The 27,425-nt window shown below is 44.6% G+C and overlaps 1 protein-coding gene across 3 annotated transcripts in view; it reads right to left on the bottom strand.

Moving 5' to 3' along the window:
- The window catches only part of LOC141087889 (A disintegrin and metalloproteinase with thrombospondin motifs 2-like), an 851,362-nt gene that overhangs the window by 785,807 nt on the left and 38,130 nt on the right, over positions 1 to 27,425 (bottom strand). For all 3 annotated transcript variants that reach the window (XM_073573740.1, XM_073573737.1, XM_073573739.1), the window contains exon 2: positions 4,313 to 4,665. In XM_073573740.1, the coding sequence (XP_073429841.1) occupies positions 4,313 to 4,665 (353 nt within the window). The remainder of the gene's footprint in view (positions 1 to 4,312; positions 4,666 to 27,425) is intronic.

Raw genomic sequence — 27,425 nt, 5'->3', positions numbered from 1 at the left:
AGCAATCCTATGTAAGACAAGCAAAAAAATGAGTAAGTTGTTCTACTACAGTGAGCTGCTGCAGAGATATAAGCATCCATGAAACCCCCTAGTTTAAAAGGGAAGCTGTCACCAGGTTTGGCCGATACGAGATACGGCCATTACCTTTGCTGTGTATATATGCCCCCAACCCGACATGTAAGAGAAGAAAAAGACCTTTTATTATACTTCCCTGTGGGGCAGTCCAGTCCGAGGTGTGTCAATGTTCTTGGTCGGGCACCTTCCATCCTCTTACATTCACGGTCCTCCTTGTTTCAGGTGGATGATGCGACCCTGCGTCATCCACACAATCTCCCCGGCATCGCGCTCCTGTGCAGACGTACATCTCTGCTGTGTTGAGGGCAAAGCAATGTACTGCAGTGCACAGGCATCGGGCTCTTTGTACTTTCCCAGCATATTGCAGTACTTTGCGCTGTCCTCAACAGGGCAAAGAAGTACGTCTACGCAGGAGCGCGAAGCCGGGGAGACTGTGTGGTTGACGTAGGGATCTGTCATCTACACGAAGCAAGAAGGGAGGCACACCTGAGGCACATCACAGTCCATGAACAGGATCGTTTATATGAACATTGCCCAAGACAATTCAAGACAAGCATCAATGCATGTACCTTGAATGAAAGATTCCAAAACAGCAGAATCCTAAAAAGGTGGCCCTATTGTACAAATTACACTCAGATGAAAAATCATCTGTGAGTGAAGAGAATATTTGACCCACACTGGCATTTTACAGAAATTAATGTGCAATGGATGTTGCAGAATTAACAACAAATTTCCCATTTTAGAGCCAAGTACATTGTGCCTGGGATAGGCTACTTTCACACATCAGGTTTTTCCCGACAGGCAGGATCCGGCTATTTGTTAAAAAAACCGGATCCGGAGTAAATATTGGAGAACTAAAATAACGGATCCGTTTTTCCGCCGGATCCATCTAGCAGGTTTATATCTTTTTCCTAGCGGCTGGCCAATTGGATCTGAGCATTCGCATTCTTAAAAAAAACGGATACGGTGGCCGGATCTGTCTTTTTCCAGATCCCGCGCATTCAGGCGCCCATAGGCTTCCATTATAGAAAAAAAATGGAAGTGCCGGATTCGGCGCTGTCCATTTTTTCGCCACAGACAAAAAACTTTACTAGAGATGTTTTTTCCAGATGCCAGAATGTAACATTTAGCCGGATCCGGCGAAAACCGGAAGAAACTGAAGGCCATGCGGCACAATCCGGCGCTAATACAATTCAATGAGACAAAACTGGATCCGGTGGTAGCTTTTGCTGGATCCGTTTTTTTAACAAATAACCGGATCCTGCCTGTCAGAAAAAACCTGATGTGTGAAAGTAGCTTTACTCATCACCCTGGCCTTCAGCACGGTCCCCAGGGTGCTCCTGTGTGTGAAACAGCTTGTTGCTGAGAGGCTTTTAGCATAAGAACTACACCTGCAGGATATCTCCCAGCCTAAAAGAAGTCGCCAAGCCGCATATTAAATAATTAGTTAGGGGCACGCTAATGAGTCGCAAGGTCCCGCTGCAGCCAGGACCTAAACGTTAACCCCTGGTCCCGGAGCGGCCAGTGCCTGAACCTCGTCCCCTGGCCCCGGAGCTGCCAGATCCTGATCCCGAAGTCCACTGGTCCAGATGCAGAGAGTACTTGAACCCAAATTCCCCTGGTCCAAGTGCGGCAAGTGCAAGAACATTATCCCCTGGTCCATGAGTGATGAAACCCCGATACAGTATCCTAGACCGGTATGTCTGAACTAGGCCCTAAATTAGTGTCAGCGCACCTTACCCCTTGGGTTCAGTAACTGCAGTCCCGGGTTCTGCTCAGGAGTGGTACCTGGCAGCTACCTGCATCTCAGGCTGTCTCCACCATCAGGAGCTCCAGTTTAACACCACATAGCCACTTAGCTACACCACATCCTGGGAAGGCCCAGCCCTGTGGCATAGAGGTGCCGCAAACACACATGACCAACCGTAATAAAGTGTTTGATACACTATTAATTTTGCAGGTTTTCCCACATACAGAGAATATAGAGGTCCGTAATTTTTATCATAGGTACACTCCAACTGCGAAAAACAGATTCTAAAAGTTACAAAAAAAAAAAAAAATCACATTGTATGATTTTAACATAATTAAATTGCATTTTATTACATGATAAAGTATTTGGTCACCTGTCAACCAGCAAGAATTCTGGCTCTCATGGACCTGTTAGTTTTTCTTTAAGAAACCCTCTTACTCTGCACTCATTACCTGTATTAATTGCACCTTTTTGAACTTGTTACCTGTATAAAATACACCTGTCCACACACAATCACACTACAACCTTTCCAACATGGCCAAGACCAAAGAGCTGTCTAAAGACACCAGGGACAAAATTGAAGATCTGCACAAGGCTGGTATTGTCTACAGGACAATAGGCAAACCGTGTGGTGAGAAGGAAACAACTATTAGTGAAATTAGAAAATGGAAGAAACAGTAAGGTCAAGAATCAGCCCAGAACTACATGGGAGAACTTGGTCATTGGCTTGAAGAGAACTGGGACCACAGTCTCAAACATTACAGTTAGTAACACACTACGCAGTCATGGATTAAAATCCTACAGGGCACGCAAGGTCCCCCTGCTCACGCCAGCACATGTCTAGGCTCGTTTGAAGTTCACCAATGATCATGTGATGATCCAGAGGAGGCATGGGAGATGGTCATGTGGTCAGATGAGACTGTGCTTGGAGGAAGAAGGATGAGTACAACCCCATAGCATGGTGGGGGAAACATATTTTTGGTGTGTTTTTCTGCAAAGGGGACAGGACGACTGCACCGTACTGAAGGGAGGATGGATGGGGTCATGTATCGCGAGATTTTGGCCAACAACCTCCTTCCCTTAGTAACAGCATCGAAGACAGGTCATGGCTGGGTCTTCCAGCATCTCTATGACCAGAAACACAGACAGGGCAACTAAGAAGTGGCTCAATAAGAAGCATTTCAAGGTCCTGGAGTGACCTACACAGTCTCCAGACCTTAACCGAATAGAATATCTTTGAGGTTCAGCTCCCACCAATGATGCCCAGTGACAGCCTCTATACTGAAAGATCTGGAGGAGATCTGTATGGAGGAGTGGACCAAATCCCTGCTGCAGTGTGTGCAAACTTAGAAACTACAGGAAACGTCTGACCTCTAATTGCAAACAAAGGTTTGTTTTTCTATTGTATCAAATACTTATTTGATGTAATAAAATACACATTAAATTCTGTAAAAATCATACAATGATTTTCTGTTTTGTTTTTTTTTTCTTTTTTTTATAAAGAGTTTGTCTCTCAGGTTGTGTACCTATGATAAAAATTATAGACCTCTCCATTCTTTGTAGGTGGGAAAACCTGCAAAGTTGTCAGTATCAATTACTTATTTTCCTCACTGTATTAATTGGTATATTTTATTCTACTTATTATTCATTTTGTGATAAACTTAAAAAAGATTTTTGCAATTTTTTTTTTTGCTTAGTCCCTCTACGAGACTTTAACTTGACTTTCATTACTCTTGATCGCTGATATAATACATTGCAATGCATTATACCTTTCAGTGCTACACTGATAGAAGCCTCATGCTCTGGACAGTCTACCGCAGATGGCAGAGCCAGAGGCCTTCATGATGATGTCACGGAGACACCGATCGGAAAGGAGAGAGCCCCCTCCCTCTCTTAGCCTCCCAAATGTTATCTATATTGATTGTGGAATTTAGGGGGTTACACCTCCAAGAGCGCTGCCAGCAACACTCCTAACTGTGATAGCCAGCACTTGGCTGTCACGCAAGCTGAGCTTCCGATGGCGATTATGTGGGCACCACTCCTGTGCTGTGCACAATCGTCATGACATATCTATACGTCTGGGGTCAGTAACCCCTACCTGAGGATGACATAGATACAAAGGTCGTGAAGGGATTAAGAAGAACTTTTAAAGATTTTTTTTTTTGAGCTCACTGACAGTTTACCACCCTAGCACAGGCATGATAGATCTCAGTGCCATCAAGTAAGTCTGATAAGAATGGAATATTATTGGTTTAAGACTTAAAAAACAAATTCAAAACTTTTTCCTGTCTTTGGAAAAATGTGACATGTTCCACTGTATGAAGTTCCCCGGTGCTCACGTGCACATATAGCAAATCACAACTTAATATTACTTTTTTAGGAAGTTGACAAAATACGGATTAGGTGATTCTCTACTTTTGGAATCACATTTGAACCATGAAATATCCACCATGCCTTCATTAGTGATGCACATATAAGGCAGCTTACCAGCCCATCGCAGTTGCTGATAGCCACTGAAGCATTGGGTAGATCCGTAATGTCCCCAACATATAAGCAGTCTCTGTGTAGTGGTTCTATTTCCGTCACATTGGAATCTTCCTCCCATTCCACTGTTGCTCCAGGTGCAATAAGTTTGGAGTTCACTTTTAACCTTAGATGAAATTCAGTGCCAAAAATAGTAACATTATAATAAATGTTAGGAGCGGCCGAATCCTCCACAATAGCTCTTGGAAATCGCGCCTTGTGCTTCTTTGACACTGAATGTGATACAAAGTTTCCTTCTGCATCTGTGCTGATTGGAGTTATAAGGCTGTATTCTTCAATCTTCTGCAAAAGAGAATCTAAAAGACATGAAAAAGAAATGTTTATTCTGGAAGCCAATTTGCATGGAACTCATTAGATAAAACAGTACATAGGAGACGGTTTTTACGATGAGAACGTTTTCGGGAACTTGGTCCAGTGACAGCCCATTTTCATGTTGCTGTAATGTTTATGCATACTTATCATATTACAGCATTAATTGCCAACATCTGGTTTATTTTTCCTTTCCTAAGCTGAAGTTGCATAACTAGCTTTTTAAATTGAAACCCCGCACTGACCAGTCCCATTGAAAGCTATCACACTGTATTCAACGTGCATTCCTTGTAGAAGGATGCTTCCTTGCTCGTGAACACGTCCACACTTGCAGAACTTCTTTCCTGAACTTAACAAAACACCTGTGACTTTTTATACAGCGTCATATGCCTAAAGCACGTGGTCAAAATATGGCTCGAAGTTGTGTAGAGCATCCACACACTTGTAGACAGATGTAACACACATCAGTATTCCCAGCTTTCCACACGGACATATGGAAAAAAAAAAAAAAACATTCTCTTGTAGAATCATTATTCCTATGGGAGAGTAACTGCTAGGCCGCATCATATGGCGTTCATTGAGGTAGTTTTGTCAATATCAAAAGGTAAATCTGGTGACTGTTTAGCCTGTATCATAGCGGTTCATGCCATTTTATACAGTCAGCATATTTTAAGTAGTCTCAGGGTGTGTGCACACGTTGCGGATTCTGCTGCGGATTTTTCCGCGCAGATTTGTCTAAATCCGCAGGTAAAATCACACTGCGGATCTAGGCTGTGTGTTCACGATGTGATTTTTCGGTGTTTTTGCTGCGATTTTCGGCGCAAAAACGTTTAAAAATCTTGTACAGAACGCACCCCATGCATTCCTATGGCATTCCGCACATGCTGTGCTAATGCGCTTTTTTCCGTGGCGTAATCGCATCAAAAAAAAATCGCAGCATGCTCCTTCTTATGTGTGGAATCGCAAAGAATTGCCGCGTTTCCGCACCCATAGGAATGCATGAGAATCGCTTACTTCCCGCATGTGGCTATGCCCACCATGCGGGAAATTAAGCATCTCATGTGCGGTTGGTACCCACGGTGTGGAGGAGAGGAGACTGTCCTCCAGGCCCTGGGTACCATACCCCTGTAAAAAAAGAATAAAAAATAAAAAATCGGGGTATATTCACCTTCCGGTGTCACGCGCAGCCTTCCTGGGCCTCAGCGTTCCCAGTAATGCCTTGCAGCAAGGTCCTGTGATGACGTAGTCTCACGAGATCGCTATAGCAACGCGAGACCAACGTCATCACAGGTCTCGCAAGGCATTGCTGGGAACGGGAGCGTCGCCGAGACTGCGCGGGATGTCGGAAGGTAAATATACCCCGATTTTTTATTTTTTAATTATTTTTTATATTCTTTTTACGATTGATGCCGCATAGGCAGCCTCAATAGTAAAAATCTGGTCACACTCGTCAAACACTATGTTTGACGAGTGTGACCAACCTGTCAATCACATTCCATGCGATGCTTCAAATCGCTTGGAAAGTGCTTGAATATCGCAAGCGAAAATCGTGGCAAAATCGAGAACATAATCGCGGTAAAATTGCGCGTGGGAAAAAAACGTGCGATTTCTGGGAAGGAGTCCGGTTTTCAGTGTCCGGATTTAAATGCAACGTGGGCACATAGCCTCAGTGTTGATTAGCCTGAGGTTTTCCCCTGCAGTTTGACACCTGTCATGGAGCAGGTGCCAAACCGCTGTGGAATCCGCACAAAGAAGTGACATGCTGCGGATTTAAAACCGCAGCAAATCCGAGCGGAAAAATACGCAACGTGTGCACTGCGTTTTTCATTTTGCATAGACTTAAATGGTACTGTACAACACAGCAGAAACTGCTGCGGATCCGCAAGGCCAAATCCGCAGCAGAATCCTCAACGTGTGCACACACCCTAAAAGGAAAGATTCACTAACACATTTATTAACCTCTTCACGATATAAGATGTAATAGTATGTCTTATTGAGGAAGTTGTTCACAAAAATGAAAGTACCAGGACATACAGGTGATCGTGCGGGCACAGGAGCTCCGCTTGACTGACAGCCAATCTCCTACAGTAACAACCATATAATACATTTTATCAAATACTTTGTGTGGTTTTACTGTTTTTAATAGCATAACAAATTTTAAAGTTTCTGACTTTTGAAAAATTTGTAAAGTTTCAGATATTTTAATTTATTAAACACATTTCAACATAAAGCGACCACTAATAAAAGTACACTGTGCCCCCCCCCAAAAAAAAAAAAAATCAGGTCACTAGTATATGTTAAGGCGTTTTAAGAATGCAGTCAGATGGCCGGATAACATGGACGACAATCACATCACAGTAAGAAGATTGGCAGGCGGCTCTCATGATTCGAGTGTGCCAGCTGTATAGAAATACGTGCTGTCTCACTCGGGTCAGAAGAGCCAACAGCCAGTCCAAGCACTGCGATGAGATGGTTTTCCATAAAGTGACATGTCAGGTATGAAAACTATGGTATACAACTTTCAATAAATTTGGTGCAACATACTCGGACAGTAGCTGAGGACCTGCAAATAAAAAGCCAGTATGGATCAATTCCCCCCAAATTTACACCACCTATTGGCTTACTTTCCTCTAGAAATTTGTATTAAACTGTTGGTGCATATTTTGCCACGTCGTATTTTAGGTTCAGCTTCTTTACAAAAAAGCAAACCCCCTTGTCCGACAAGTCAGAGAAAGTGTCTAAAACACATAAGGACAATTTTTTCTGCATAAATAACGCCAGAGTTCTGTTACAGGAAAGCTGTACACGGCTCAAAAAAATAAAGGGAACACTTAAACAACAGAATATAACTAACTCCAAGTAAACCAAACTTCTGTGAAATCAAAAACTGTCCACTTAGGAAGCAACACTGATTGACAATCAATTTCACATGCTGTTGTGCAAATGGAATATACAACAGATGGAAATTATTGGCAATTATCAAGACACCTTCAATAAAGGAGTGGTTCTGCAGGTGGGGACCACAGACCACATCTCAGTACCAATGCTTTCTGGCTGATATTTTGGTCACTTTTGAATGTTGGTTGTGCTTTTACACTCGTGGAAGCATGAGACAGACTCTACAACCCACACAAGTGGCTCAGGTACTGCAGCTCATCCAGGATGGCACATCAATGCAAGCTGTGGCAAAGTTTGCTTTGTCTGTCAGCGTAGTGTCCAGGGGCTGGAGGTGCTACCAGGAAACAGGCTAGTACACCAGGAGACGTGAAGGGGGCCGTAGGAGGGCAACAGCCCAGCAGCTGGACCGCTACCTCTGCCTTTGTGCAAGGAGGAACAGGAGGAGCACTGCCAGAGCCCTGCAAAATAACCTCCAGCAGGCCACAAATGTGCATGTGTCTGCACAAACAGTTAGAAACTGACTCTGTGAGGATGGTCTGAGGGCCCGACGTCCACAGATGGGGGTTGTGCTCTGTGATGAAAATATGATATCCTGTGTCTCTAACGCATGGGGGCTTATCTTAGTTATCCCACCGCTGCCACCAAATGTGATGAAAAAGACAGCACGCAAGCACAGAAGTCTATCAATTTACCACAGGGGGGCTTATTTTAGGTATCCCACCTCTGCCACCAATATGTCATGAACTGTGGGATCTCCATTGAGGAGACAAGGGCCTATACAATGTTGGCGATGTCGCGGGCTTGGCCATGTAGCAGCTAACTGCCCAATGACTACAGAGCCAATGGACTGTAACGCTATGAGGCGTCTTTCGTTATATGTGCAGTCAGTCTGTGTGGCGGAGACCCTCACGGGAAATGAACAACACGTGTGCCACGTCGAGGTTGACGGTTATAGTGTGAATGCCGTCTTGGATTCCGGCAGTCAAGTAACTTTGGTACATGCCAGTTTGGTGGACTCTAGCGCCCTAACGAACTTAACCGTGGGCATTAGTTGCATCCATGGGGATACCAAGAACTACCCCACTGCCTGGGTTACTCTTGCCATGCCATGACAAGAGAAAGCCCGAACAAATATACCACAAACTTGCTTAAGACCTGGCGGGACAGGGAGAGTCAGGTGGCAGGAGCTGCCCTTGAGGATGGGCCTCGAGGGGCACCACCTTCTAAAGTAAAGTACCCCCAGGTAGCTCCGCCAGAAGTGGGTATTGCAGACACGCTATCCAAAAACGAGAGACCAGGGAGTTCATACAGAGGAACGCAGATATTTTCTCGGAACTTCCTGGCCGGACTCACCTAATTAAACATGACATTATTACTGATCCACAGGCGCGGGTACGGCTAAAACCATATTGAATTCCGGCGGCTCGGAGACAAGCCATTGCCCAGGAAGTGAAGAAGATGTTAGAGCTCGGGGTCATTGAGGAGTCCCGGAGTGATTGGGTTAGCCCTATCGTACTGGTGCCCAAACCCGATGGGACTATCCGATTTTGTAACGATTTTCGGAAAGTAAACGAAGTATCGAAATTCGATGCCTAGCCGATGCCAAGAGTCGATGAACTGATAGAGAGACTGGGTTCGGCTAGGTACATATCCACTATTGACTTAACAAAAGTGTGACGTCCGCCTGCGGGTCTGGGCTGCAGCCAGGCAACACCCCGAGAAACACTGATACCCTTTACCCCTATACAGGGATCTGGATTTATAGCAGAGCCCAGGAGGCGCTGTCTGAATAGGAGCAGTGACCAGAGCAGGACGGTCGCCAGAAAAGTGTTCCAATACGGGACACAAACGTGGAGATATGCGAGTCTAAACCAGTCGGGCAGCAATGGTACAAAAACGGTAGACAGAAGCAGAGTCAGATTCAGGCCAAGAGTCATAAACCAGGAGAGTAGCAGAGGTACAGAATCGTTAGGCAGAAGCAGAGTCAGATTCAGGCCAAAAGTCATAAACCAGGAGAGTAGCAGAGGTACAGAATCGTTAGGCAGAAGGAGAGTCAGAAGTCCAGGCCAAAGTCAGTCAGTCAGAAAGTAATTCACACAGGGGAACCAAGAATATATCCGGCGGCTTGCAAGACCAGTCCCAAGGTATTTCAGGGATCAGGTCACCCCTCATAGGTTCCTGGACTGATGATGTCATCAGTACCGCCCCCAGGACCAGGCCAGATGGAGATGCAGTAACCTCTTGATGACTGACAGAGGGGTGGAGCCTGCATCCACCAGATGCCTGCGCCGGTGCCCTTACTCTGTCAGCACCATAACTCCCGGGCGAGCCATGGCGCCTCCTAGTGACCGCGACAGGAGCAGCAGACCCAGAATTTAATGGCGACGTGACAGACCGGCGCCTCCTAGAGGCTAAAGCCGGGACAGTAGGCTCTGAGCCTGACGTGACAGAACCACGGCCCCTTCCAGTGGCCGAGGCAGGAACAGCCGTCCCTGAGTCTGACGATAAAGTGGCGGTCCGGCGCCTCCTAGTGGCCGCGACCGGAACAGCAGGCCCTAAGTCTGGCGGAAACGTGACAAAAAGGTTATTGGCAGATTCCCCTCACGGAATCAGCCAAAGAGAAAACTGCCTTTGTTACGCCCCAGGGATTATTCCAGTACCGAGATATGCCATTTGGGTTGCATGGTGCCGCAGCCACCTTCCAACGTCTAATGGATATTGTCCTAAAACCCCATGGCCAGTATGCATCCGCGTACTTGGACGACATCATTATCTTTAGCGATGACTGGGACACGCATTTGTCAAAAGTACAAGCCGTCTTAGACTCTCTAAAAAGAGCTGGGTTGACTGCCAATCCCAAGAAATGTACGTTGGGATTGGAAGAGGCTCGCTATCTGGGATATAGCATAGGGAGAGGCGTCGTGAAGCCTCAAGCCAATAAAGTGGACGCTATTCAAAATTGGCCACGACCGGTAACCAAAAAACAGGTTGGAGCTTTTTTAGGGATCGTTGGTTATTATAGGCGGTTCATCAAACATTTTGCGACCATCGCAGCTCCTCTCACAGATCTTACTAAGGGGTCGAAATCTGTCACAATAAAGTGGAACGCAGAAGCAGGGGAGGCCTTTCAGCGATTGAAAACAGTCCTCTGTGACCAACCAGTGTTGGTTGCACCAGACTTTAAACGGGAGTTTATTGTCCAAACGGACGCCTCTGGGGTGGGCCTCGGCGCGGTTTTGTCTCAAGTAGTAAATGGCGAGGAACACCCAGTGGCCTATCTAAGCAGAAAGCTTACGAGAGCAGAAAAGAACAACAGTGTAGTTGAGCGGGAAGCCCTGGCTGTGAAATGGGCCCTGTGCACCTTGCGCTATTATTTACTAGGTCGCCAGTTTAGACTAGTGACGGACCATTCGCCCCTAACGTGGATGTCCCGGGCAAAAGAAGGCAATGCGCGGGTGACACGCTGGTTCTTAACATTACAAGGGTTTAAATTTTCCGTTGAGCACAGGGCGGGCACAGCGCACAGAAATGCAGATGCGTTGTCTAGAACGCACTGCTTGGTGACTCGTCGTGTCCGACCCCACGGGCTCGAACAGAGGAGGGGGGGGTGTGAGGTGCCAAGGGGAGAGGTACTAGAAAACAGGTATATTTCTCCCCGTTTCATTTCATATGTCAACCTGTACTGATGATGAAGCCAGTTTATTTCACTGTAATCCAGTCCTGGTTTCCTTTGTGATCAGCATGGAAAGGACTGGTGGTTCCCCCTCCACTAATTCAATCCAGGTTTTGGTTTCCTGACTGGTCCAGCTGATATAATCAGGAGGAGCTGGGATCTCTCAGTCTCTCTAGTCTGCTGAGCTGGGAGCTGACAGTAAGATTACATGGACTTCTTTGCTGTTATATAGGTTTATTTTGTAGTTAGCCTGCTATTGTTAGTTAGTGGCCAGACGGCCTTAGATGTTTTATTTCATGTTTGGCATGTGTAACATTGAGTAACAAGTGTGCACAATAAATATGCCGTGTTCATATCCATGTGAAACTTGCTAGTCTGCTGAAGTGACCTCATAGCCACACACTTGTGCCAAAGCAAAGATCCCAGCTGAGCTATCTATTCCCCACAGTGTATACTAGAATCATAGAATCGTAGAGTTGGAAGGAACCTCCTGGGCCATCTGGTCCAACCCCCTGCTCAAAGCAGGATTCGCTAAATCATCCCAGACAGATGTCTGTCCAGCCTCTGTTTGAAGACTTCTATTGAAGGAGAACTCACCACCTCTCGTGGCAGCCTGTTCCACTCATTGATCGCTAACTGTCAAATATCTAATCTGTGTCTGCTCCCAATCAGTTTCATCCCATTGCTTGTAGTCTTTCCTTGTGCAAATGGGAATAAAGATGATCCTTCTACAATGTGACAGCCCTTCAGATATTTGTAGACAGTTATTAAGTCTCCTCTCAGTCTTCTCTTTTGCAAGCTAAACATTCCCAAATCCTGTAACCTTTCCTCATAAGACAGGGTTTGCAGACCGGTCACCATTCTGGTCGCTCTTTTCTGAATTTGCTCCAATTTGTTGATGTCTTTTTTAAAATGTGGTGCCCAAAACTGGACACAGTATTCCAGATGAAGTCTGACCAAAGAGGAGTAGAGGGCAATAATGACTTCACGTGATCTAGACTGTATGCTTCTGTTAATACATCCTAGAATTGCATTTGCCTTTTTTGCTGCTGCATCACACTGTTGACTCATATTCAGTCTGTGATCTATTAGTATACCCAAGTCTTTTTCACATGTGCTGTGCCCTATTCCTCCCATTCTGTATATGCTTTTTTCATGTTTATTGCCCAGATGTAGAACTTTGCATTTTTCCTTGTTAAAAATCATTCTGTTAGTTGCTGCCCACTTCTCCAGTTTATTTATATCTTTTTGAATCCTCTCTCTCTTCTCTAGTATTAGCTATCCCTCCTAGCTTTGTGTCATCAGCAAATTTAATCAGTTTACCCTCAATTCCTTCATCTAAATCATTGATAAAGATATTGAACAATACAGGGCCCAGGACAGAGCCCTGTGGTACCCCACTTGAGACATTCTTCCAACTGGATGTGCAGCCATTTACGACCATTCTTTGGGTCCGATCACTAAGCCAGTTATGAATCCACCTAACAGTTGCCTTGTCCATTCCATACTTAGTCATTTTTTCAATAAGGATTGTATGAGAGACTTTGTCAAATGCTTTGCTGAAGTCAAGATATACTATATCTACAGCATTTCCCTGATCCACCCAATCACCAATCAGTGATTCTGTCATAGAAGGAAATTAAGTTAGTCTGGCATGACTTATTAGTTACAAACCCATGCTGACTCTGTTTAATCCCATTACATCTGGCACAGAATTAACACTAGAGTCTACTAGAGTCTAGAGCAGTTTTACTGCTTCAGGACCAGGAAGACTTGCTGTGATAAATGGAAAGATGAATTCTGCTGTCTACCAAAAATCCTGAAGGAGAATGTCCAGCTATCTGCTTGCAACCTCAAGCTAAAGTGCACTTGGGTTATGCAGCAGGACAATGATCCAAAACACACCAGTAAGTCCACCTCTGAATAGCTTAAGAAAAAACAAATTATGAACTGAGGAAACTACCGGGCCTCTCAAATTTGACCTTTATACAATTCGGCTCTGTTAGAGATTCCTTGATACAGTATCTTTTAAGGTCGGATATTACACACCCATTAACTACATTTGAAGCTCTCTGCGCAACAAGGCATAAGCCCAAGAAGATAATGTCGTCTATTTACCAGATCTTGAATACCTCTGACTGCAGTCTCAAAAGAGCTTACATAACATGCAGGGAAAATTCTTCTCATGGCCCATCACAGTGCGTTACAGCGCAAGAGAATTCTTTCAAAATAGTCACCAGATGGTATGTCACGCCTAAACAAAATAAGCAATGGTGGACAGGATCTTCTATTAAATGCTGGAGATGTGAAGGTACGGAAGGCACTTATTTACATATGTGGTGGTCTTGTCCACCCCTATTACAATTCTGGCAGGTGGTGGAAATTTTTTTTCGGAAAATAGTGGGCAAAAAGATCAAATTGACACCGGAAATAGTGCTTTTACATTTCCTGACACCGGCTAGACATAAGAGCATTGCTCTGTTGGTGCAACACTTTCAGCAGCAATGTTGGTGCAATACTTTCAGCAGCAAAACTTTTGATTCCTATGTACTGGAAGACAACAACTATTCCATCTATATCTCAACTACAGGAAAAGGTTGACATGCTATATCAGGTAGCCAAACTTGCAGCTCTGGTAAACGGCTCACACTCATCTTTTGAAAGAATCTGGCACCCATGGATTTGGTTCAGATCCACTCTTAAAAGTTAATAAGACTATAGTGGCCTCTTTGTTCTGTCTCAATATCACAGACATAATCCTTGCCTGTCATTGTCCCCTTCTCCCCACCACTTCCTCTGTTTCATCCCTATCTTTCGACTCTATCTTTCCCCTGCTCTACTCCCTATCCCTTTACTTCCTATACGGATTTTTCGTACGCGTATTTGTTAGACATTATGACATTGGTTCGGTAATTGGAGTTGCGCGGGTGGCGGGAACCCGGATTTGAATATAGCTATATATTTGTTACTGGACGAGCTTTTTGGGTTGTGGCTATCCCTAGACCTCTGTATATTGGTGGTTATTGTCATGTATAGATAATCAATGTTTCCCGTTTAACCTTTGAAAAGTGAAGTTTATAGGTTATATTATAATCTTCAAGACATTTTTGATTGCTATTTTGTGTAACTTTGCAAATTTCAATAAACAAATCATTGAAAAGAAAAGAAAAACCAAATTAAGACTTTGGAGTGGCCTAGTCAAAGTCCTGACTTTAATGCAATTGAGATGCTGTGGCATGACCTTAAAAAGGTAGTTCATGCTTGAAAAAGTTCCAATGTGGCTGAATTGCAACAACTCTGCAAAGATGAGTGGGCCAAAATTCCTCCAGAGCGTTGGAAGAGCCTCATTGCCAGCTATAGCAAACAGTTGATTGCAGTTATTAGGCTTAGTGTGCAATCACCTTTACACACAGGGTCCTGTAGGTTTAGATTTGTTTTGGTACAAAACACTTTCACACAACTAAGTAAAGCCTGTAAGATGAATAACCTTTTATTACTTGTTAATACACTTTTAACATTGAAATTGCAACAGCAACAAGTCATTTAAATATGCAAATAACTGATGTATTGATATGTTAATATGCAAGTAATGAAAAAAATGATATTTTTGAAAACATTATCTGTAGCATATGAGTGTCACATATAGAAAGGTGTGTACTTGGGCACGTAAATCATCAAGATTCTCTGCTGGCAGCTCTCTTTGTTCACCAAAGAGTTCCCAAATGTGCTCAATGGGAAACAAGTCTGGAGATACTGCAAACCATGGTAGCATGATTAGGCCACACAGGCTGCTCACAGTAGAACAAGCAACATGCGGCCTGACATTGATGTGCTGCTTAATGTCTCCTGGGACATTTTTAAATGGTGGCCATACCACTGGGTAAAGTTTTGAATGCGTGCAACTATAGGGAGTTTGTGGGATCACCCTAACTTAGACAAGTCATATATATCATTAACTATAACAATTAGACACGGTTGTAAAATGGTTTAAAATGTCACATCATATTGCGACTTATGGTGTATCTGTGAGAGTCCTGGTCAGCTCTGGAAACTTCTTTGGAAAGTTGGAAGAGCCAAGCTATGAGGTGCCTGGCCAATCTCGTATTGATGACTTGTGCTATGGCTATGAGTCAGATGACCAGAGATTCTGTCATCTGGAGGGGGAGGGGGGGGGGAGGAGGAAGAAAAAAAAACAAATTCGGCCAGATTATACAAAATGACACTCTAATCAAACTCTGATCAGCATTTGATCAGAGTGTCAGCAAACTGTGATCCAATTCTCTAGGATTAGAGAGAACCATGAAAAGATGTTAAACAAAAATGTATCAATCTTCTCTATTGTGTGAGTCGAAATATGACTGCATTCAGATGTCATCCGAGTGCAGTTCAATTTCCACATACTCACTTGACTTTCATGGCTGAGTGAGATCTGAGTATCAGATCAAACTGATTATGATTTTCCTTAGACTGCGCAGGGTATGTTGCATTACAATCATACAGAAATTACAGCCATCTGCACCTGCCTTACAGCTAGGTCATCAATACATTAGTCCTGGAAAACCAATTTAACCCTTCCACTGAAAGGGAGTTTTACACATTTACAAAATAATAAAGTGGTAAATGCATGCATGTGCATTTAATGTATTTTTTAAAGTAGATACAAGCCACATTGTCAAATGCCACTAAGCACTTGATACCTTTTTGCATATTTTGTGAGCTTTTATTTATTTTTAAACAAAATTCATAACAATTACTGTCAAGTGACTCAAACTGAAAGTGAAACACCGTATATACTCAAGTATAAGCCGTGGCCCCTAATTTTGCCACAAAACACTGGGAAAACGTATGGACTTGAGTATAAGCCTAGGGTGGTAAATGCAGCAGCTACTGGTAAATTTCAAAAATAAAAATAGATACCAATAAAACTAAAATTAATTGAGACATCAGTAGGTTAAGGCTTCTTTTACATTTACCGTGTTTTTGCAGCCCCAATAGATTTCTATGCGGCCGCAAAATCGGCCCGCAAAAATTCCACAGTGTGCCGTATGGGATATTCGAAGACATTTAAGCTTCTTTTACATTTAGATTTTGGAGTGTGACTGTGGTTGTAGACAGGTGTCTTTTATACAGATAAGTTCAAACAGGTGCCATTACTACAAGTAAGGCCGGTTTCACATTTGCGCTTTATGGCGCAGCGACGGTCTGCACACGGCCGCCACTAAGCCCCGCCCCCTGCCGGATCCCTGCCCGCCCCATTCGGTCATCACCGCCTACTAGCGCACCCTATCTTTAGCATAGGGTTCGTAGATCGTGCGCTGGCCGTGCGCTAGCAGGATTTTTCCGTGCGCTGCGCACTTTTGAAGGTGCGCCCGTGTGCGCCGAACGCAGCATGTTGCATTTCGGCGCACCTTCAAAAGTGTGCAGCGCACGGCAAAATCCGGCCAGCGCACGATCTGCGCACCCTATGCTAAAGATAGGGTGCGCAGATTGCAAGCGTCCATGTGCGCTAGTAGGCGGCGATGACCGGATGGGGCGGGCAGGGAGCCGGCAGGGGGCGGGGCTTAGCGGCGGCCGTGCGCAGGCCGTCGCTGCGCCATAAAGTGCAAATGTGAAACCGGCCTAATGAGTGGAGGACAGAGCCTCTTAAAGAAGAAGTTACAGGTCTGTGAGAGCCAGAAATCTTGCATGTTTTTTGGTGACCAAATACTTATTTTCCACCATAATTTGCTAAATAAATCTTGCCAACTCAGACAAGGTGATTTTCTGGATTTGTCAATTACAGGCCTCTCTCATCTTTTTAAGTCGGAGAACTTGCACTCTTGGTGGCTGACTAAATACTTTTTCCCCACTGCATATACACCGCTTAAACCTAGGTCTACTTTGTATATATTTTTATAAAATTATAAAAAAAAAAAAAACGTTTTAGACAAGAAAATTGCAGTCTACCATGTGTGACATTAAATGAACAAATTTAGAAAGATCCAAGGTGGTTTGATTTTTGTGACATTAGTAGTGAACATAGATCGGTATTTTTAATTTATTGAATAAAAAATGAATAAAATTGAACTTTTTAAACAGCTCATAAAGGAAAGTGCATCATTTGCTTTCTGGATTGCACACTTCGCAAGATTTTTTTTGTTTGGCATATTGTAGCAACCCTACAGAATTAGAACTGGAAATTTCTCCAAAAGTGACTATTTTAGGCTATGTGCACACGCTGCGGATATGTATCTGCAGGTCCGCAGGTAAAACCGCGGCTAAAATGACCTGCCGTTTTACCTGTGGATTGGCCAGCGGTTTGACACATGGAAAATGGAATAGATGGCAAACCGCAGCGGAATCCACAGAAAGAACTGACATGTCAATTCTTTCTGCGGATTCAAAACCGCAGCTTTTCCGCAGTTGAAAAACCGCAGCATGTGCACAGCGGATTGTAAATCCCATAAACTTACATGGTACTGTACACTGTCTGCAGAACTGCTGCGGATCCGCAAAGGCCAAATCCGCAGCAGAATCCACAGCATGCGCACATAGCCTTATAAGCTACAACCTCAAGGAATTCAACTGGGGGGTGAACAATTCTACCTCCAGTGTTTCACAGGTCTCTGTCATTGAACTGACAAAATACAGTATGTGGTTAATAATTTAATATAGCGCTAGCTAAAAAGTGTGGAATTTCTACAAGCTTTAAGAAAACAGTGTGTCCAGGAATTTATTATTCAATTTCTCTCGAATAGAGCAATAACCCCACATGTGCTGTTCTGCTACTGTTTGGTTACACCGCACGGCTCACAATGGGAGGAGCGTCACTCCGAGGGTGTATTTTTTCTGGAATGGTTCCTGCAGTCATATTGCATTTGCAAAGCCCCTGATGTTTTACTACAGAAGAAAAGCCCCAGAAGTGATACCAATTTGGAAACTTATTCCCTCAGGGTATTCACCAAGGGGGATAGTGGCTATATAGCCCCCCAAAAGAGTGCAAGAAATTAATGTGCAGCAGATATGACAACCGAATTAGCAGGAAATATATTTTTATATTTATTTACAAAGCATGTCAAGGGGAAAAAGACAACTGGTGGACAAAATGTGCATGGAAGTACGTGGTAATGACATGCACAATGAAGTATTGGCAGGCACCAATGATAAAATTACATACATGATCCAAATATAAGCATTGTAAATACTGATGGAATGGCCTGACTGTTTATGCATAAATAACTAGTTACATTATTTTTATAAGAAAACAGCACAACTGCTTTGTCTACCATCTATACCGTGGTCCTTGGTATATATAGCCAGTGCTCTTAATTCCCCAGCAGCTGACCCTTTTATTTTAACATCTTTGCACACTTATGCTGTACACCTCTGACTTTGTCCCACATTGATCCAGCACATTTGATGCACTTTTTGTACTGCTTTCCTATAAATATATATTTTTTTTAAATTTAACCAATTATTCACATAATCGCTACATGTGATACTTACCTCCGACCGGCTCCCCTGCTGGCCATCGCTGATCGCGCGAGATCGGCCGGTTCTATTTCTCGTCGGGCGCTTCCTGCTGGGCTTCCTGTGGGGCCGACGAGCGACGTGTGGAGGCGGGCGGGAGGACGTCAGGATCGCTGTGTCTGAAAGGTAAGTATCGTCCACTGTATCGCTGCTGCATCGCTGAGAGATCAGCCTGTGTGGCAGCTCACTAGCGATCATTTAGCGATGCACCAGCGATCCTGACCGGGTCGTATTGTGGTCGGGATCGCTGGTGCATTGCTAAATGTAAAGGGGCCTTAATTTAGTTGTGTGTCATAGCTTTAGCTTTAGGTTTATACTAATTCAGTGGATACACAACCCCTATAATATTGATCTGTATCTATCCTAAATTTGCAAAATAAAAAAACACACTTATAGTTTATTGTATTGCCAGATTTTGGGAGATGTAACCTTTTTATTTATGGTGTGAACAAGAATAAGAGGTTTTTTTTCTGAAGGATGAGTTGGACTTTTTATTTATTACATTTTGGGGTGTGTGACTTTTTTGATAAAAAAAAAAAAAAAAAGGCAATTCTTACTTTATGGTTTTCACCAAGTGCATGGCTGTGGAATCGGTAAGCCAAACCTCCAACTCCTCAATTTCCCAGACTAAGGGTATGTGTCAACGGTCCGGACGTGCAGCGCTTTGGATGCAGCGGAAACCCGGCTCCGCTCAAAGCGCTGCCCCCTTTTGTACGCGCGGTGATTCCGCATGTGTTCATTTAACACATGCGGAATTACCACATCCTGTTCATAGACTGGGTTATCTTGCAGAGACAGAGCATCTCCGCAAGATAAATAGACGTGATGCGGTCTACAAAGACGCGCCACATGTTCGGTTACGCAGGTCTGCTACCTGCGTGTTTGTACGCATAGTGGAGATGGGATCTCATAAATTCCCCTCAACTACGCTGTAACATCTGTACGCTGCGGACTGGATGCTGCGGCTGTACGCAGCATCCAATCCACAGCAAATCCTGAAGGAATCCTGACCGTGGAAACATACCCCAAGACTCCCTACATGACTCATGTTTAAGTGACAAATTTGCTGTAGTAAAATGGTAAAAATCAGGCTTTTAAGTCACCATTATGACAAAATAATCAAGTCATTTACTTTCTTGGAATGACAATAGCTCATAATTTCTCTTTAACACCCAGGCCAGTAGAATCTCTAGAGGATGCGTTCCTGGGTCTTATCTGCCCCCAGGTGATCACCCAACACATGGGAATATGCCATGTCTAACACCCTGTGTCTCTAGGCCCCTGGCACCCATAACTGCTCTATCACTTCACCTTTAGGCTGTATGCCCACGTTAATTTTTTTAAGCATTTCCGCAGCGTTTGTGCCGGCTCAGACGCTGCAGAAACGCTTAAAAGAAGCTTCATATTAAATTGCATGTGTTTTTGGCTTTTTGTGCCAATGAATGCATTTTTAAACGCTCAGGAATCGCTAAGGCTAGTTTCACACTTGCTTTTTTTTGCATCGCGTTTTTCCCGCAAAAAAACGCATTGAAAAAACGCATACAAAAGCATACAACTGCTGCGTTTTTTTCAAGCATTTTTATGAGCATGCATGAAAAAAACGCAGCGTTTTTATGCGTTTGTATGCGTTTTTAGTGCGTTTTTACCGCGTTTGCGTTTTTTTCCAACATTAGGTGGCCCCTCACACTAACCCAAACCATGACTTTAATAACCCTTAACCCTGACCCTAACCCTAACCCTGACCCTAACCCTTAACCAAACCATACTTAACCCTAACCCAAACCCTAAACCCTAACTAACCCTAACCCTGACCTTAACCCTAAACCTAACCCTAACCCTAACCCTAACCCTTAACCAAACCATACTTAACCCTAACCCAAACCCTAACTAACCCTAACCCTGACCCTAACCCTTAACCAAACCATACTTAACCCTAACCCTGACCCTAACCCCAACCCTAACCCTGACCCTAACCCTAACCCTAAACCCCCTTAACTAACCCTAACTCTAACCCAAACCCCTAAATTCCATGGTTAACAAAAAAAAACGCATGTGCAAAAAAACGCATACATGAGCATGCCAGTGCGCACGTATGCGCATCCATTGGCTATAATGGCCATTTTTAGCGCAAAACGTGCGCATGCGCTTTTTTGCAGGGCCAAAAAATGCAACATGCTGCGTCTGGAAAATACAAACGCACACCCCAAAAAAACGCAGCGCATGAAAATCGCATACATGCGCTTACCAGCGCGCAGGTATGCGCACCCATGTTAAATATAGGGGAAAAACGCATGCGCACGTATGCGTTTTTTTTACAGCGCAAAAAAACGCAAATGTGAAACCAGCCTTTCCCGGAAAAAAACGCATTGAAAAAATGCATACAAAAGCATACAACTGCTGCGTTTTTTTCAAGCATTTTTATGAGCATGCATGAAAAAAACGCAGCGTTTTTATGCGTTTGTATGCGTTTTTAGTGCGTTTTTACCGCGTTTGCGTTTTTTTCCAACATTAGGTGGCCCCTCACACTAACCCAAACCATGACTTTAATAACCCTAACCCTGACCCTAACCCTAACCCTGACCCTAACCCTGACCCTAACCCTTAACCAAACCATACTTAACCCTAACCCAAACCCTAAACCCTAACTAACCCTAACCCTAACCCTAACCCTGACCCTAACCCTAACCCTGACCCTAACCCTTAACCAAACCATACTTAACCCTAACCCAAACCCTAAACCCTAACTAACCCTAACCCTGACCTTAACCCTGACCCTAACCCTGACCCTAACCCTTAACCAAACCATACTTAACCCTAACCCTGACCCTAACCCCAATCCTAACCCTGACCCTGACCCTAACCCTAACCCTAAACCCCCTTAACTAACCCTAACTCTAACCCAAACCCCTAAATTCCATGGTTAACAAAAAAAAACGCATGTGCAAAAAAACGCATACATGAGCATGCCAGTGCGCACGTATGCGCATCCATAGGCTATAATGGCCATTTTTAGCGCAAAACGTGCGCATACGTGAGCATGAGCTTTTTTGCAGGGCCAAAAAATGCAACATGCTGCGTCTGGAAAATACAAACGCACACCCCAAAAAAAGCAGCGCATGAAAATCGCATACATGCGCTTACCAGCGCGCAGGTATGCGCACCCATGTTAAATATAGGGGAAAAAACGCATGTGCACGTATGCGTTTTTTTACAGCGCAAAAAAACGCAAATGTGAAACCAGCCTTAGCGGCTAAAAACGCAGCATGCTCATTAATTTCCGCATTGCTGAGCGATTTTAGCCTTTTCCAATGTTCCCAGAGACCACACGCGGAAATAAAACGTGCGTTTTATGGGAAGGGGATGTTTCCTGAGCGTTTAAAAACGCTAACGTGGGCACATAGCCTTATGGTTACTCCATAAAGCAGATCCCCATTCACAGTAAAATGAGAGAACAGACTGTCGGCCCTCGTATCCTGAGGCACGCCATTTAATACTTTCACATTTTCAAACGCCCCTTTCAGAGTTATGTCCCTGAGTTGGGCAGTTCCAAAGTTTCCCTTGGACACCTTCAGCTCAGGGATGTTGGCCTTAGGGGATACTACCTCACCCTCATTGCCAATAAGCACACACTGGAAAATTGTCCGCTACGACATGCAGTGATGCTTCTTTAGGGGTGCACTGGCTGTCTGAACAACCAAGCATCTCCGCTTTCCCTCACATGTCCCATAACATCGCAAAGTACCGTTCGATTATTATGGAGTGCAGAAAGTCTTTGACTACCCCCCCACCTCCTGAGTCACGGTGCCAGAGTCCGTGTTTACAACGACCAGGGCCACAGCGTCCCCATGGATACACCGGACTCCCACCACCTTCCCAGGGACCAGCCGATGTGGAAGTGTCGCCCTCACCAGAGGCACCAAACTTCCTTAGTCCAACAGTCTAGTCACTCTCACCCAGTTTACAGATACGGAGCATGCCTGAGGGCCCTCGTAAGGTTGAGGAACCACGCTACAGGTGGGGTAGGCAAAATAGAAGCAACACCGGCCTATGCTGCTATCCATTGACTCAGAGTTTATTGGACACTGGGCGGCTATATGGCCTCCAACAGAAAACGGAAGGGGACCATTTACTCAGCGGCGACTCCGCTCTTTTTGGATGCCCCCCAGTGCTGATTTATTCCCCTTCTTTTGGGAGCCATCCCCCTTTGGGAACCTCAGAAACCTTACCCGGTACCTCTCCACTAGGCCTACCAGGTCTGCATTTTGGCGAATCTTCCTGGGCAACCCAGGACTGAATCAACTTCGGCATAGAGTGGATAAACCAATCCATGACCACTCTCTCGACCATCTGGGCTGTGGAACAAATCTCTGACTTCAACCACTTCTGTACCAGGTGCAGAAGTTCAAACATTTGTGATCGGGGAGGTTTATCACTGAAATTTCCAGACATGGAAAGGTTGTGCCCTGACTATCAGGGTTACACCCAGCCGAGCCAAGATCTCAGTTTTAAGTTTGTCATACTCTTTGGCTTCTTATAGGGCCAAATCAAAGTAAGCTTTCTGCGGCTCCTCGGTCAGATATGGCGCAAGAACCTCCACCCACTGCTCCGCTGGTAGTCTCTCACGGTATGCCACCCTCTCAAACACGGTCAGAAATGCCTTAACATCATCCCCGTGAGTCATCTTTTGCATTGCCCCTCTCACAGTTTTCCCTCACCTGGGTCCCGTAGCTTCGGGCTGGAGGTGATGTGGGCTTCTCTGACACGGACAGCCTCTGCCAGCATAGTCATCTGTTACTGCTGTGGTTGTTGCTGCTGCTGCTGCATTTGTATCAACAGCTTGACGGGTCTCCTGCTGAGCTTGCTGCTAATGTAGATTCACCTGTACCAGCTGCTTAATTAGCTCCTCCATGGTTGCAGGTTGTGCTTGCACTGCTACAGCTGCCTTGACACTGGACATGCAGTTTCCAGACAGCAATCACCTGTCCTTTGGGATTTCTATCCGCATTTGAAGTGCCAGTTGTAAGGGGTTGACTCTGTAGTAGACACTGGTTCACACACAGGACACAGTTTGTTGGTTCAAAACAAAAAGGCGGTATATTAACCCTTTAACAGTTAGTCATTGGACGCCTCCCCGTTTGGTGCGGGCTCCGGCGTTGAGTTGGCACATGACAGCTGAGCTGACCAGCTGAAATTTGCCCAGAACAGCCGCGGGTGGAATCGCTATTCACCTGTGGCTAACATGTTAAATGCCGCTGTAAAATTGACAGCGGCATTTAACATGCACGCGCAGGAAGTACGTCATTACCAACTCCCATCTGCGCCTGTGTCACATGACCACGAGTCGCCGATGGGTTGGCATGACAACCCGGGGTCAGTGGGAGACCCCTGTGGTTGTCCTAGCCGGATAGCTGTGTGCACCGAATTTGGAATTTTTCCCCCTGTTTTCCAATACATGAAATTGTAAAATCAATGGTGCCATTAAAAAGTACAGCTCGTCATGAAATAAGAAGAAGAAAAAAAAAAAAAAGTCACGGCTGTGGGAAGAAGGTGAGCACAAAATGGAAACGAAAAAACAGAAATACCCCTGGGTCCTTAAAGGGTTAAAAGAAGTTCATAAACCATCAGGGTTACAAAGTAAAACAGCCTCTTCCAGGTAAACAAAGGTTTAAAAGCACAAAACAAAAAATAGTAAGTCCATAAACCAACACGGGCTCAGCCGTATAAACGTGACTCTTTTCCTGTCAGACTCCAGCAGGGTCTGAGCAGCACATGCAAGGCCTCCTCACCTTGCAAAACACAGACAAAATGAGAGGCTCAGCTGCCTTAAATCAGACAGACATTCAGGGACTGGAGGTAACTGAGCAGCCGTTCTCACCCAGCTCTTTCAGCTGCTCGTAAAAACCGGCCCCATAATCAGGGCCCATTAAACATCTCTCAGCATGACCTGTCCAACTGCCACCTCAGACACACATTAACATGTATCCTCCTTAATACAGCCAGCATCATGCTGGCACCATCACACTGTCGACGTTGTGCAGGAAAACGCTAGGCCAAAGACAGACCTGCATCCCTGAGGACGGAGTGGGACCATGGATTGTTAAGTATTGAGCGGGAGAAAAAGGGGGCATTGTGTAAATGCTATGGTGGCCTGCCAAATTTATTATTCGGGAGTGCAGCATGTAGATTATATTTCTTTTACAGGGTTGCAGTGTGTTTTTTTCTGGGGTTAAATTAGATTAATGTTTCTTTCAGGTGACATCTCGTGGCACTGAAGATAAAGCTTGTGACATAATTACAGTCAGGGTGCAGTCTTGTTTTGAACTTTTTACAGGAGGAATAGTGGCTAAAAGACTTGAAATGAATAGTTTTGCCTTCATTTATAGGACTAGGGAACCTTTTTTGGGGGCCATGGACCATTTGGATATTTATATCATCCTTTGGGAGCCATACAATATTGTCAACTTGAAAGTTACCCTGCTATATTTGGTCAAATATTTAATTACCAGACACGGGGCTGTGGCACAGGCGCCCCGAGAGACACTGATCTTCGCGACAAGACACACGGAGCTGCGGCACAGGCGCCACGAGAGACACGGAGCTGCACCACGAGAGACACGGAGCTGCGGCACAGGCGCCACGAGAGACACAGAGCTGGGCATAACAATCCTTCGTTGCACGCACCACAGCATTCAGTCAAAACGCAGCTGCTAGCATATAAGCATTGTGGCCCCCCAGAATATACCTGGGGGCTGGAGAAAAAGCAATTATGGGCCATAAACAGCCCAAGGACCCGAGATTCGCCACCCCTGCCCTATAGGATGAATGAAGAGCTGAAGAACGAGCAGCAAACTGCAGAGGCGAGAGAAAGATGAAAGAAGTCATGAAGGCCTGAACCAGATGGGAGACTAAGAAACACATAAAATGACTCCACATCTGAAATAATATCACCAGTAATTCAATGAGTATCTGCTTCTGGTTCATCAGTTCTACACTCACTTGTGAGGTCTGCAATACTCTACCTTTTGAAACAGCAACTCTCAGCATGCCCTTACCATACCTAGAGCTGTAGTCGCATGGTGGAAAAATCCATTGGTTAAAAAGAAGGAATATAGACTAAAATGCAACTTGTATTTATAGTGTGTTAAAAGTATTATGTGTTTGACATTATAAATTCTATTTCAGTGTTCTTCTGCATTTTATTAGCAGTGGATGCCGCAGCATCACACAAGCGCTGAGCTGCTAGCAATCTCAATATTGCAATCTGTGCAATGATGAAGGTCTATTGTTGAACAAAATGTTCATTACCATTCTAGATTGCTCTTTATAACAAACCTCACTATTGCACCTATCTGGAGTGCCCAATCTGGCCAGGCTTGCTGTGTTTCCTGCACGTGTCTCCTGTTTTGGGTGATTACCTGGTTACCATATTTTTCGGACTATAAGACGCACCGGACTACAAGACAAACCTAGGTTTTAGAGGTTGAAAATAGGAAAAAAAAAAAAAAAAAGGTTTTGAAGCAAGTAATGGGGTCAAATATTTAATAACAAATAACATAATATTTCACCAATGCAAATGTAAACAGAACTTAGCAGCGGCATTAACAACCATTATTGATTTAAGTACGGAAACTCCTCAAGTCAGCAGGGAACCCCAAGAACTCGTCACTACTGTCCATATTTATGAAGCTCGGTTCCTCAGAATCACTGGTATCATTGTCTTCACTCTGTTCATAGAAGAAGTCATCTTCAGAGTCATCTAAGGCATTGCTGATGCCACATTTTTTGAAGGACTTCACAATGGTTTCTTCTTTAAAGGGGATGTCCGGGTTTTTCACATAATCTCGGTACATAGCTGAGCTGCAGAATTATGACAATAAGTAATTTACTTTCTGTCACTAGTTTGCACGGTTTTCTAGATATTCTGAACAGAATGCCCAAGGGGGGGGGGTGTTATGGCATTGAAATGAGAACTAGTCGTAACCTCCTACTCTTCTCCAAACATGCCCTCTATAGCAACAACCCCACCCTCCATAGCTACAGGCCTTTCCCGTCCACATGAAGCAGCCCTCATCACACAGTAACAAATCCTCCCCCTCTAGCAGACTCACTGCAGAGAGCAGACCCAGAGCAGACCCCCAGACACACGCTGAACAGTGTTCTATGGAAAGTGAAACTAGTGAGGAGGGAAAATCGTCCTGTATTCTGGGACAGGCTGCTCCCATCAGTATTTGTGTCATTAGAGACAGAGTGCTCACACATACACTGCACCAAATCTGCTGCTGTGTGAAGACATCAGTGACACAGAGCTGTCTCATTCACAGAGCAGAGGCTTTGTCACACAACAGATTACATCAGTGACTGCTATCCCCTGTGCAGATTAGAAGCTGCAGACCCCCATCACTGGCCATCACACAGTCTGTTCTCACTGCTGCCAGCAGCCTGGGACAGTGAGGGAAGGAATTACTGATAATGAGTTATTTCATGTGGACGGGGAGGGCCTGTAGCTATGGAGGGTGGGGTTGTTGCTATAGAGGGCATGTTTGGAGTAGAGTAGGAGGTTGCGACTAGTTCTCATTTCAATGCCATAACACCCCCCCTTGGATGTTCTGTTCAGAATATCTAGAAAACCGTGCAAACTAGTGACAGAAAGTAAATTACTTATTGTCA

This window comes from Dendrobates tinctorius, unplaced genomic scaffold (assembly GCF_039654945.1).
Source record: "Dendrobates tinctorius isolate UK_male_01 unplaced genomic scaffold, ASM3965494v1 ptg000036l, whole genome shotgun sequence".
NCBI lineage: Eukaryota > Metazoa > Chordata > Amphibia > Anura > Dendrobatidae > Dendrobates > Dendrobates tinctorius.
This window is presented reverse-complemented; position numbering and strand designations above follow the sequence as displayed.